The sequence below is a fragment of the Podarcis tiliguerta genome (genome assembly GCF_965153285.1).
Source record: "Podarcis tiliguerta genome assembly, chromosome: 14".
Classification (NCBI taxonomy): Eukaryota; Metazoa; Chordata; class Lepidosauria; order Squamata; family Lacertidae; genus Podarcis; species Podarcis tiliguerta.
In genome coordinates, this window is record NC_139547.1 from 20,430,380 (window position 1) to 20,444,235 (window position 13,856).

A 13,856-nucleotide genomic window follows, 5' to 3' on the forward strand; every position below is an offset into this window, starting at 1 on the left:
GTTCTCCACATTTCAGCCACAATTTGCAAAGTTTTGTTTTTAAACCCTCATGAAAATTCACCAGAATTTTTAGTGCAAATTTATCCTTAATAAACACATTCTGGGTATGTACTTTCGACTAATTGAAACATTTTTGCAGGCAGCTTCTTCAAACAGAATGCAATTTTTTGTATGTTATTTTTACAAATTGCTGTTTTTTATGCACACTTGATCCTACATATATGCATCTTTCGTAAACATTGTTTGTGAATTCTAAAGGCTGGCTGTGCTTGAGTTCTCATATTGTTTCAGAAAGTGCAAATTTCATAGATTCACATTTAAATGTGTCAGGGGCTGGACTGAGGAGGAACGGTGGGGGCCACCACCCTTTCCCCTGAACCTTCCCAAGAACAGGAGTACTGTATAGATTTAGATCAGTGGTCTGCAGAAGGGCATGGTTCAGAGGCTGCAGAGAGCAGAGCTGGGAAATATTGGAAGAGGAATAGCAGGAAGAAGAAGCAGCACCAGGGGAGAGACAGCTGACAGATTCAGTGTCCTTCGAAAGCATTCATAACCCCCCTTCTCCCAGGACCAACGCATTGAGAGTAGTACAGCAGAGAGCTCAGTGGCGGAAGGCTCAGATTAGCCGACGCAGGACTGATGTAGAGTAGGGGAGATGAAGGAGGGGGATTACAGTTGGAGCAATGGCATTTCTAGAGAGAGACCACATTCTTTTGTCTCTCACTGTGATTATTGAATAAACTAATTGGTAAGAACTCTTCTCTTTTTATCTGTTTCTTTGCTGCCACCAGAGGAGGGTTCTGATTCCCCAAAGCCTGACAAAATGTGAACATAAGCAAACTTCCTGTCATCTCTACCCATGGGTATTTACACTTGTGGGGCTCTTTCTATCTTTCAATCCCATATTTGCATAGATGGGCTTAGTCAAGGGCACTTTGGCCTGGTTTTCACAGAGGCTATACCATAGATGGAAAGCCTGTAATTTAGTGGAAGAGCACATGCATTGCATGCAGAGGGACCCAGGTTCAGTTCCCTACATTCCCTTGTTGGTTTATCTATATATCTGTTTATTCATATTCTTTGATGCATTTTAATCTGCTCTTACATAAGGCTGACTACAATATATAAGGACAAAATCAACAAAAGATCCATAAAACATCATTAAAACCACAAATAAAACCAATAACAATCAATACTGACTAGTTAAAAGAGGGGGGAATCTGATTTTTCTTTTTAAAAATATTCATGAAAGTTCACTGGCATTATACTGTGAATTTCTGCTAACGAAACAATTTTTGCAAAACGATCTCCCCTAATAAAATGCTTTTTTTTTTTTTTTTTGTAAACTCATTGCTTAACTCACTTGAGCTCAGTATATGCATTTTTTGTACACATTTATAGGCTGGAGAACTGTACTGTGGAATTTGAAGAAGTGCAAATTTCAAAGGAGGACTGTCTTTTGGTACATGTATTGTTCTGGAAAATGCACAGTGGGTTGGTTTGCCTTTAAATGTGAACTAAATCCAATGTATCTTTCCACTCGGACCCCATGTTGTGGTGGAGGGCCACAGGTCCCCCACCTCTGCAGCAGAGGCAGATAATAGTCTAAGGATAGTTGGGCAAAGCAAATACGAACGACAAAGACTCACCACTGGAGTTCGGCCTTGAGTACTGAGATAGTAAAGGAGGCCCTTTGTGTGGTAAATGGTGGGCTGGCATGCTGGACTGGGATTCAGCCATCGCCTATTCAAGTCATCCGCGCTTAAGGAGCATCGTTGGCTAGAATCAAAGAAGAAGAAGAAATCTAAGAATGAAAAAAGAAAAAGATTGAAAACCGCAACTCGGTAATCCTCACAAAAGGTGTTGAGAGCCAGGGCAGGCTTGGCTACTCACACTGTTCTTTATTCCTGCACACTTTCAATTTTGATGGAATTGAATGAAGTCAAATCTCCAGAGTTGTTTATTTTAGAAGCTTCATTTCTGTGCTGTATTCATTATCACTTTCTTTGCCTGCTGAGGCATGTACTGTTGGACTTAACAATATTAGGGGCAGTCTTATTTTTACAGCGAGAGCAATATATGTAATTCAAAAAAAGACTCTTTATTGTAAAATACTTTGCAAACATCCGTACCTAAGAGATGCTACACAGGAGTGTTGCTTTAAATAGCTCCCTGTTGGCTGTATAATGCGAGCGGGGCTCTATGGTGACGCATTTCTCCCCAGGTACAACTTGACCAGGGCTGAAAATTGGCCTCAGATATCCTGAAATATATACTAAACTTGCAGATATCCAATGAAGCTGAATACTGGAAGCTTCAAGACAGATAAAAGAAAGTACTTCTTGACATAGCGAAACTATGAAACTAGCACCCACAGGAACCAGTGGTGGCCACCAACTTTACAAGAGGATTGGACCAATTCATGACGGTTAAGTCTAAGCATAATCTTCAGCCTGGGGGCCACGTTCCCTGGTAGAGAGGTCCAGAGGTCATGTACCAGTGCGATGCAGAAGGTGCGATGCAAAAGTGGGGAGAGCATTGGAGGTGGTTCTTACCTTTGATCAGTAGCTTGTACATTCCAGTTGTGCAAAACCCAGGTTTTCAGACACACACGCACCACACATCCCTCCATACTCCTTGCACACAAGCAATTGGCTCTATCATAGTTCAATGACACATTTCAACCAAGCAAAAGCACTCAAGGGAGGGTGTGGCCTGTGAGAGGGGGTGTGGCCTGTGAGAGGGGGTGTGGCCTGGGGAGCATTATGGCCTGAGTTCCAAAGGCCAACTAGGGAGGCTAGAGAGTAGCTTTTGGTCCTTGGCCTGCAGCTCCCCAGCCCTGCTTTAACTGCAGCATCCAGAGTGTTTGAAATGGGAGTCATTTGCATAGCAGCTTATGTAAACCACTGCTGGATTATATAGCCTTTCTGTTGTGTACAGCCAGAAGGGGCTCTCCAGTTACTTTATCCAAATCATTATCTAGTTTTGTAAAATATTAATGGTCTGTACTGAGCACAAAGTTACAGGCTTTTATAGATTGCCAGAAGTATTGAGGGTTTTATTTCTCATTCTGCATAAAGCAATTTATTACATACTTTGCCGTTTGCTTTGTTTTTATAATAATGCCTTAATTTAACACCCTTTTTTAAAGGAAAGGCAAATGTGCTTGAGGCTTTCTTCATTATTATTTTTTTACAGCATCACAAGCTCCACTAGAGCATTATCCCTTTCTCTCGACTCTCCTTTTTGACCCTGCAATTTTAGTCATCTGCCCCCTTACAATGCATGCTGTAGATAGTAAAGCACTTGCAGTTTCTCATTCTCAGTGAACTGGAATCTGCTAATAATGAAAAACGGTACATTCTGTACAGCTGGTGTCCATCTCATTCATACTGGCTGGGGCTGGTGGGAGGTGTAGTCCAAAACATCTGGAGGATTTGGGGAGATGCTCGAGGGCAGCGGAAGCTAACGTCATGCCCTGCAGATGTGGCTAGATTCCAGCTCCAACCAGCCAAAGCCAACATAGACAATGATCAGGATTCAGGAACCCATGAACCGGTCTGATAACTGAGTCAGACCATTGGTCCATCTAGATCAGGATCATCTACAGTGATTGGCAGCAGCTTTCCAGGGTTCCAGACAGGGATTATTCCTAGCCCTACTTGCATACCCACCAAGTGTCCCAGAAAAAAGGTGCATCCAGTATTTACGTGTGAGATCGGGGTGGCCATTTTAGGCGGCCTACTCTCACCCAAAAAAAAGTGCTTTTCATAGAATAGAGTCATAGAATTTTAGAGTTGGAAGGGACTCTCAGGGTCTTCTAGTCCAACCCCCTGCAATGCAAGAATCTCAACTAAAGCATCCATGCTTTGGGGGGTGAGAGGGCGGAACGGGTCTCATTACTCGCCTGGGAGCATGTCCTGGAAGATGCACATCCTGAGGTTTTTTTATCTGAAAAAGTTGGACAGTATGTACTTGGAGATGCCAAGGATTGGAACTGTGAACTTTTCCATGAAAGCAGATTCTCTACCAAGAAGCTAGAACTTCTTACTTCTTCCTCCTCTTCCAGTGTGTGCCAACAACCAAGCTGAGAAAAAAGGAAGCTTCCTATGTTCCTATGAATTTGATCCTGTTATTGTTGTTGATGATGGTGGTGGTAAAGGTAAAGGTAAAGGTACCCCTGACCATTAGGTCCAGTCGTGGCCGACTCTGGGGTTGTGGCGCTCATCTCGCTTTATTGGCCAAGGGAGCTGGTGTACAGCTTCCGGGTCATGTGGCCAGCATGACTAAGCCGCTTCTGGCAAACCAGAGCAGCACACAGAAACACTGTTTAGCTTCCCGCCGGAGCTGTACCTATTTATCTACTTGCACTTTGACGTGCTTTCAAACTGCTAGGTTGGCAGGAGCTGGGACCGAGCAACGAGAGCTCACCCTGTTGTGGGGATTCGAACCGCCGACCTTCTGTTCAGCAAGTCCTAGGCTCTGTAGTTTAACCCACAGCACCACCCACGTCCCCAATGGTGGTGGTATTTCCCCACAAATAAACAGCTATATTTTTGTGGGCTTATTGTCAAGGTTCAATTACCAGAGCCACATTGAGCTGAGGAAGATGTTGTCAATATGCATTCACAAGCTGCTGTACAAGACAATGGAAAACAGGAAGTTGCCTTATATTGAGTCTAACCATTGATCCACCTAGCTCAGTATTGTCTACAATGGCTGGCAGTGGTTCTCTGGGGTTTTAGTCAGCAGTTTTCCCCAATCCTATCTGGAGATGGTGGAGTTTGAACCTGGGACCTTTTGCATGCAGAGGAGATACTCTGCCACTGGGTAAAGGACCCCTGGATGGTTAAGTCTAGTCAAACTGGACTATGGGGTGTGGTACTCATCTCGCTTCAGGCCAAGGGAGCTGGTGTTTGCCCACAGACAGCTTTCCAGGTCCTGTGGCCAGCATGACTAAACTGCTTTTGGCACAATGGAACACCGTGACGGAAGCCAGAGTGCATGGAAATGCTGTTTACCTTCCCGCCACAGTGATACCTATTTATCTACTTGCACAGGTATGCTTTTGAACTTCTAGGTTGGCAGGAGCAAAGGGAGCTCACCCCGTCATGCAAACTCAAACTGCCGACCTTCTGACTGGCAAGTCGAAGAGGCTCAGTGTACCTCATCCTCTCATGACCAAGGGGGCAGTGGCTTCATGGGCACCAGGTGACAACCTTTACGAGGCCCATTGGGCTCAGGGGAAGCACACTGGTGATCTTGAGTTAGAGTGTTGAACCTGGGCTCAAATCCCCAGTCAACCAAGAACCTCACTAGGTGCCTGGGCCAGTCACTGTCTCTTAGCCTACCCTAACTCCCAGGGTTTTTGTGGGGATTAAATTGGGAGGGGGAGAACTATAGATGCTCCCTTGAGCTCAGGAGGGATATAAATGCCACAAATAAATAAATGAACCACTGCCTTGTGGTGATGGTGAGGGTTAAGTTCTCCTTGGGAATGTGATGTGCTTCTTTTCAGGTGGGGAGGACGAGCGATGGCTTCCTGCTCCTTTGTGCTTCTGCTGAGAACACGGCCCAGAGATTCCATAATGTGCCGACACAAAGCTCTCCTTCCCCTTGTTCCTTGGCAGGAGCCATTTAGCCGCACATTGCATTGATGCTGCCCCATGCTGCTCCAAAGGCATCCTGGTGTGTACTTGCATCTCTTTCCCTTCTATAGATATTCCTGCCCACTGCCGACACTGCTTTCCTCACTCTTATTAGGATGCGCAGTGAATTGCAAAGCGGCTCTCCAGCTATCAAACACAATATGTCCCTTTAGATTTTTATAGCTGGCTGTGCCCCAGGTGCTATTATTATCAGTCCTAACATCACTCACTCCATATGATGGGCCCTGTCTTTCTAGTTATCTGTAATGGGCAGAAGATTTTGGAATCAGTTTTATCTCCCTGCTGCAGCGGCATTTTCTCCCTAAGAAGTGACTCGTGACTCCCTCCTGCTCTCTTTGTCTCTCTCATTCTCTAGTGTTTCATTCTCTTCCCTTTTGTATTATGCCTACTGTGGTTTTCTGTCTCCTTATCAGTGTCTGCATCTGAATTTGTCTTTGTTTCCCTCCCTCCCTCCCTCTCTCTATTTGTCTTTCCCTTTCTCACTTAGTGTTTCTTTTGCTGAATCCTTCTCTCTCTTTTCTTTTTTATTTTTAAAAAACACAAATCTTTTCCTTTTCCTGTAGCCAGTTCAAATGCCAATCCTATATACCAGTCCTCACCAACCTGGTGCCCTCTAAATGAGCCACTTTCACACCTTACATTTAAAGCACTGTGATACCACTTTAAACACAGCCACGGCTTCCCCCAGAGAATCCTGGGAAGTGTAGTTTGTTAAGGGTGCTGAGTAGTTAGGAGACCTCAACTCCCCTCACAAAGCTACAATTCCCAGAGCATTTAATAATCTATCCCTCTGCATGGGAAACTCTGGGACTTTAGCACGGGAGTAGGGGGTCTCCTAATAACTTTCAGCTTCCTTAACAAACTACAACTCCTGGAATTCTTTTGAGGAAGCCATAACTGTTGAAAGTGGTACCACAGGCCACATTCACACCATACATTTAAAGCACTGGATAGCTTCTGATATTCATATGCTCTCAGGACAGTTCACACCAGGGGTAGCCATAATTGCACTCTCCAGATGTCTGATGGCAGTTGTCATCCAATAAGATCTGGAGTGTACTGCATCAGCAACCCCTAGCAAAGACCATTGTTCAGTGGCAGAGGGTGGGAGCAGGTGGCGCTGTAGCCTAAACCACCGAGCCTCTTGGGCTTGCCGATTGGAAGGTCAGTGGTTTGAATCCCTGCGATGGGGTGAGTTCCCATTGCTCTGTCCCAGCTCCTGCTAACCTAGCAGTTCAAAAGCACGCCAGTGCAAGTAGATAAATAGGTACCACTGTGGTGGGAAGCTAAATGGCGTTTCCATGTGCTTTAGTTTCCCTCACGGTGTTCCGTTGTGCCAGAAGCGGTTTAGTCATGCTGGCCACATGACCCAGAAAGCTGTCTGTGGACAAACGCTGGCTCCCTTGGCCTGAACCAAGATGGTTTCTATTAATTGCTCTACCCATTTTGAAAACACTTAAACAGTTTAAACAATGAGATCACAAGTAGAGTTCAGGGGGAGGCTTGTCTGAACAGGTGTCTCTTCAGGAGCTGGTGTGATGTCACAACAGGGATGGGCCCTCTCATATTTCAGCAGGGAGGGCATTCCACAACCCATAAGAAAGCCAATAACCATCAGGCCATGACAAAACCAGGTCCCATCAGCTAATCACAGTGCCCTTCATGGGAAGTGAAGTAGAATACTTATTTTCAGGTAACCTGGTGTGGAGATTTAGGGTTTTGTATGTATGTAGCAGGCAGTGCAGATCCCTCAGCACTAGCGTGATATGTGTCTGATGAAAATATGAACAGAGTGCACCCCCCACACCTTTAAAAGGGCTATATTTAACTTGCTAAGGGGCCTATAATCAGGGTATAAACTTGGAAGTTAATGTGGTGAGCTCCCTCCATATTTGAAGGAGAATGGGAAGTTTATTGGGTTACCCCCATGACAGTAATTGTCACAGGGAAGCTGATCAATTGTGCCATTCCCTTTGAATAGATCTTTGTGCCTTCCACACATAAAAATCCAGGGAGGATACATAAATGTGAATTATTTTATGCTTAACATGATTTAATGCAGAAATATTTTTTCAATCTGCGAACAGCAGAGAATACTGTGATTAGGCAGTTGGGCATGTTCTGGGAGGCTAAAGAGCAGGCTGGGAAATGAATCAACATTTTTTAAAGCATGGAGAAAAAGAGGAGAGGTACAGATGGAAGGGATCCCTTTTTCCATTCTCTCCCTGAAAATGTGGTTACATGGGACATGATGTAAGATATAGCAACTCCCGAGCTTGTTTTGTAAATTAAACAGATTAAATTGGTGAAGGATTACTGGTGAGAGCATGTTTAACTGCTGATACTGAAAGTTACTATCTATTTTAGCTCTTGTTTGAAAAAGGTGTGTGTGTGTGTGTGTGTGATATTTAAAAAGCATATCCAAAGTAGTATATGTACAAAAATACCGTTTAAAATACATAAAGCATTGGTACGAAACAACTGCAGCAAAATTAATAAATCAACTCCAGGTGTGTGTGGGAAAGGTATCTTGAACTGCCTCTAAAAAGACATGCAGACCTCACAAAGGATCTTCCAAAACACTAGGGCCACAGCAGAAAAGACCCTGCTTCTCATGAAAGTTTATCTAGGATTCATATGAGATGGAATTTGAAGCAGGACCTCACTAGCAGATCTTAACTGCAGGGAGGGATGGACAGATCAGTCTTCCAGTTTTGCACCTGTTCATTCATTAGTCAGTTCCATCCTGTTTTCACAGGATTCTGCTTTAAAAAAAACAACACTTTTGGAAATCCACATTTTAATGCATTGTACCACAAAATACACATTCTTGGTATGCGTTTTACCATAAAATGCATTTTCACTTGCAATTTCATATGCTTTCCAAGGTGAGCCGAGAACTCCAGAATAACAAAGGTTAACTGCGGTCTGATCCAGGATGTGTGAATTCCATTCAAAATGCAAACTGGAAGAAATCTTCCAGCATCTTTTATACACAAGATGTTCCCTTAGATGGCCTGGCTGTAAGCCTTTGGGAGGGGGACTACTATGGTGTGTGTGTGTTTTCCTCTTCTTTTTAAGCTGTTTTGGTTCTAATGTGATATTTTGACTGGGCACTCCAAAGAAATATATAAAGTTGCCCTTTCTCCTGATAATAAGCTGCAGCTTTCATTTATCAAAGAGCAAGTTCTCCCCTCTCAGCAGGAATGCCATTTAGGAAGGGCTGTGTCTCTTGTCCTTTGGATTCCCGCCCCCACCGCCCCTTAAGAGCTTATTTCTGGCTCACTCATGGGTTCTTCATACAGACTGACTGGTCTTATACATAATTCAACAGGCCTATGGATTACAAATGTCAAATGTACAGATGCTTTTTTAAAAAAAGTGATTGTCTCATCTTCTCTGTAGTGATTGTGTAGAGTGCTTCAAAGAAAAAAGGAGCAGCATTAAAAATGCACTTAAAACATACTGGTTTGGGGCAATTTAACCACAAAGTATCACTAGACCTCTTCAGAAGAGCCTGTTGGATCAAGCCAATGGTCCATCCATTCCTGCATCCTGGACTCAAAGTGGCCAATCAGATGCCTGTGAGAAGGCATCAAGCAGGACCTGAGCACAAGAGCACTCTCCCAACCTGTGGTTTCCAGCAACTGGCATTCTGAAGCTCTACATCCTGCCATCATGAACGCAGAGCATGTTCCCACATGTGGGTCCTCCTGCCTACGCTCTTGTTCTCTTCAGATCTCCTCCCACAGCCAGACCTGAAACTGCATCCTTTTCTCCTTCACCTTGACTGAAAGCCATAAAACAAACCTTTAAATGTTTTGCGAGTTGTTTTTCGACCTTAAGCCAAATTCCATTGTATCTTGGGGTAGTAAAATGTCCCCTAAACACACCAAGGTTGTGACCTTAGAAGGAATCTGCTATCCTATATTAGTTTACATTTTTTTTAAAGAGAGAGAGAGAAACAGCTCATAAGGTGTGTTGCATCCCAATAAGTGGGCAAGGACTGAGCCAAAAGCAGGGAGGATACTGGAGTAGAAATAAATAAATAGCTTGGTAGGGACATTCTTTTGCTGTTTCCATGAACAAAACTCTGAATGGAAACTTAAATGTTCATCCCCAATTCAGTTTTTTCTCAGAATTTCTCCCCTGGTGCTTTATATATACAGAAAAAGGAAATGGTAAGTGGTAAGTGGCTGAAATTTGAGGACACTGTTTTAACTGTTGAACAGGTGACAACATCCTAAGATAGGGTTGAGAAACTGGTGGCCTTCCAAATCTTGTTGAATTCCAGCTCCCATCATCAATGACCATCATCAACCATCCTGGTTGTGGCTTATGGGAACAGGAGTCCAGCAATTTCTGGAGGGCCACAAGTTCCTCACCCCAAGTCCTAGAAGGACTATCTGCTTCTGTGCACATTCTGCAGTAAAAATTGCACTAGGTTGTAATTGCAAACCCAAGGCCTGAAAAAGTCATTTACACTGAAGTTAGCTGGGGAAACCCAGCCAGATGGGCAGGGTATAAATTATTATTATTTTATTTTTATTATTATTATTATTATTATTATTATTATTATTATTATTATTATTTATTGGTAAGAACATAAGAGCTGGACTAGATCGGACCAAGGGTCCACCTCATCCTGTTCTCCGCAGTGGCCAATAAGAAGTCCAAAAGTGTAGTGGAAATGCAATAGCCCTCCTTGATTGCTTCTCCCAACAGCCAACAATATGCAAATGTATTTAAATACAACCAACTGATAGGTTAAAAGATAGACCAAAAGACAATATGTTATTCAGCCAACAGCCCTGGAAAAATGCACTACAGCTTTTTAGCAACTATAACAAGAGATCACCATATATATATCTCTACAGTATTATTAGCGGTATTCGCTGGGTCAGCCTAGTGTAAAGCTGCAGAACATCTCCCGAGCCTTTTGTCATTTCCTCCTGGAAGTCATCAGTTCTGCACCTGGGGCAGCCAAAGGGCTTTCATCAGCATGACACTCAGAGGACTCTTCACCCTGATCGACTCGAGGAGACAGAGATAGGTGATGCTGTTGCTTTGCCAAGGGATTACAACACTTCAGACCATTGCAAGCACACATAACTAAACACAGCTGGAAAGCCACAGGGCATGAGCAGGTGTTTTTCATGAAGGAATCCCTTCTGCTCTGCTTAGTTGCACACCTCCTTTGTCTATGCAATCCCACCACCCCAGCACTAGAAGAAGCTAACAAGACTTGGGGGCTGGGGCGGACCTGTCGACTCCACACATAATCATGGCAATAACAAAATAAGGCACCAGCTGGCTGGTCATCGCAGCATCTCTAATAGAGCAAAAAGGCACATTTCCGCACACAGTCAAGATGCAAGAGGAAGAGGCCAGGCCGGGTCAAAAGGATTCTGCCAAGATGACTCACACAGCTCTACTCCCATTCAAGATTAATGGTCTGCTTGCAATCCGGAGCCTAGTCAAATGTTCCGAAGGCACAGTCCTCAGAATCCCCAGGGAGGACCAAATATTTCCATTCTTTCCCCTGTCAGCTGTAAAGCTAGGAGGGAGGATTCAAGTCTAGCCTCCCCACTTGCAACACTTCACAAATGAAAATAAGGTGCCGCTTTTACTTCTTATTGTTAGGTCAAGGTCACCATCGCATACATCCCCCATAACACACGGCCAAATACTCCTCCATTTGCTGTATGCTGGGTGATGTCCAACTGTGGGAGTCTGCTTGGGCACCAGCTATTCTGCTACCAGGGATTCCATTCTCAACATAGAATCTAATGGGCATCTTGCAATTCCAAAAGGGGTTGTCCTATCCCTGGCACAACTGCAACTTCTATACCTGGTAAGAGTTAATCATTGTGCGCTACCTCTAACACCACTGCTTGTGCAACCACTTGTGCAACAATGTAATCTCCTCTTGCACTAACATTGCACTGGATCTTGTTCCCTCTGTTTACTCAAAGGGTGGGCTGAAATTTCTCAGAACAGAATTTCCTTGACTAACATTTTGACAGTCTTCTTTTTTTCTTGCTCCACCCAAATGCCCTTCTCGTAAATTTTGGGCGCAACTCTGCATCCAGTTTTAATATTGCTTAATATTATTTTAATATTGTTGAAGTCAGCTGAACCCTCCCCCTCCCAGTTCTCTCTTAGCTCATGCCTTCCTTCGTCTGCTAATATGAACTAACAACTGAATTTCAGTCAACGTTAAATGAGCCAGAATATTGCTGAAGAGAATTTTCTGGGGGGAAACAGCTGGATAATTTCATGTATCTCCACCACACCATACTACCCCAGCAAGAATATTTAGCAAAATGTCCCTTTCACCCCTCACAAATAGCCATTTTCGTTCAACCCTAATTTTCTTATTGTACAGTCATCTAAACTCATCAGGTTTCTGAAATGGGGTTTGCTTGTACAGGGCATGTTCCACTTTTTTCAAAACTTGTGCTATGTCCCTACTCTGAGGTCTGCTGACAAAGGGTGGAATACACCTTATTTAATTATATCAATAACATTTCCTCTTTAAGAAACAATTCAGTGTAATATTAGTTTTTGTCCGATGAGGGAAACGATGTTTGACTGGACGACATATTTTCTAGGATTAGAGATTGGTTGCAGGTTTGAGAGTATTGGCGGTGAGCTTTGCTCAAGTGGCGGTTAGGTACGGGTATTGTTATGTAGATATGGTGGGGGAGCGCCATCACCTCCTCCAAATATTGAAGGGTAGTCCGTTAAAGGATTCTGGGGGGTGTGGCCTCGTCCGAAGCCTGTGGAGGCCAGGGCCTAAAGCGTGCCCACGAGCAGTGACCCCGGGGGAGTCCCTAGTTGATGTGCATCAGCAGGGCTCCCCCTGCTGGTGTTAACCCTTCCCAGTCTTCAAGCAAACAGGCTGAAGCCGGATAGTCGGATAGGACCAATGCCTAAGCCAATGCCGCTCTTTACCTGTAACCAATAAAGTTGTGGCCAATTTTAGCCCATTAACCTAAAATAACGGTGTCACGTGTCTTTATTTCTACTGGTGGGAGGCAGGAACTCGCCACGCAACATTTCCTCTTTAAGAAACAATTCAGTGTAATATTAGTTTTTGTTTTTATTTAACCCACCTTTCCTCCAAGGAGCTCAAAATGACATATACACCTGTCCCCACCCTCACCTTTATTTTAATCCCTCAACAACCCCACAAGGTAGGTTAGGCCGAGAGAAAATGACAGGCCCAAGGTCACCCAGTGAGCTTCATGGCTGAGCGGGAATTTGAACCATGATCTTCCATGTCCAACGCTCTAACCACTACCCCCACTGCATCTTATTTCACTCTTGATTCCTTGGGGTTGTTTCAAATGCACTTGCAAAAAATAAATGCACTAAAGTAATAAAAAAATCCACCTCCTCCTGCACATACAAAAATCAGAGTTTTAATTTATAGGGCTCCAGAATTGGGGCTGAGGCACTGCTTGGCAGGACTGACTTTCTTGCCCCTGTCAGCCTCCTTCCCAAGTCTCGTGGGGCTAGCAATTTTACACAGTGCTGACCATCGGACAAAGAGGCCTCTGCCTCTTGCAGACAGAGCTTTCCCCCCCTTCTCCCTCCTCATCTATATTTCAACCAGCACACAAACGCATCAGAACTCATCTTGCCAAGTGACATTTGGCTGCCAACCAGCTTAATGATGCCGCTGAAGGTCTCCTTCCTGCTTATGGAGGGGAGACATTGCACCAGTGGGGAGGGGGGGCAGCGCCTTCCCCATTCCAGCTCCCACTAATGAAGGCTCGGTGCATAATGCTTCCTCTCGGGCAAACGCTCTTCTGAAGCATTACTTTGTCAGCTCCCCCTTGCCTCTCGATAGCTTGAACACACTGCCACTAATTAGCGTAATGAGGTTTCGGTGTTTCACCTTCTACGTCTGACTGAGTTTTGTCATGCAGGATGATCCTTTCTTCTCAAGATAAATGATGCAGAGTCCAGGCCCCCTTTTACTCAGCGCATGTCTCGCTGCAGCTTCTCAGCGGTATTTACCAGAGCAGGTCTGGTCCTGAAACCGAATGGTGGATTTGCACGTGAGCCTGCAAAGGTTTGTGGAGGGGAAGGGATTGTGGATCAGCGTGGAGCCACTTCACATCTTTCCAGCTGAATTATGCCCAAAGATGGAAAGAAGGAGAGGCGCCAACGAAGGGA

At 44.3% G+C, this 13,856-nt stretch overlaps 1 protein-coding gene across 2 annotated transcripts in view; it reads right to left on the reverse strand.

Annotated features, from left to right (window-relative positions):
- Positions 1-13,856, reverse strand: part of AGBL1 (AGBL carboxypeptidase 1) — a 388,355-nt gene that overhangs the window by 196,662 nt on the left and 177,837 nt on the right. For both annotated transcript variants that reach the window (XM_083411906.1, XM_083411907.1), the window contains exon 19: positions 1,650-1,779. In XM_083411906.1, coding sequence (XP_083268032.1) covers positions 1,650-1,779 — 130 coding nt within the window. The remainder of the gene's footprint in view (positions 1-1,649; positions 1,780-13,856) is intronic.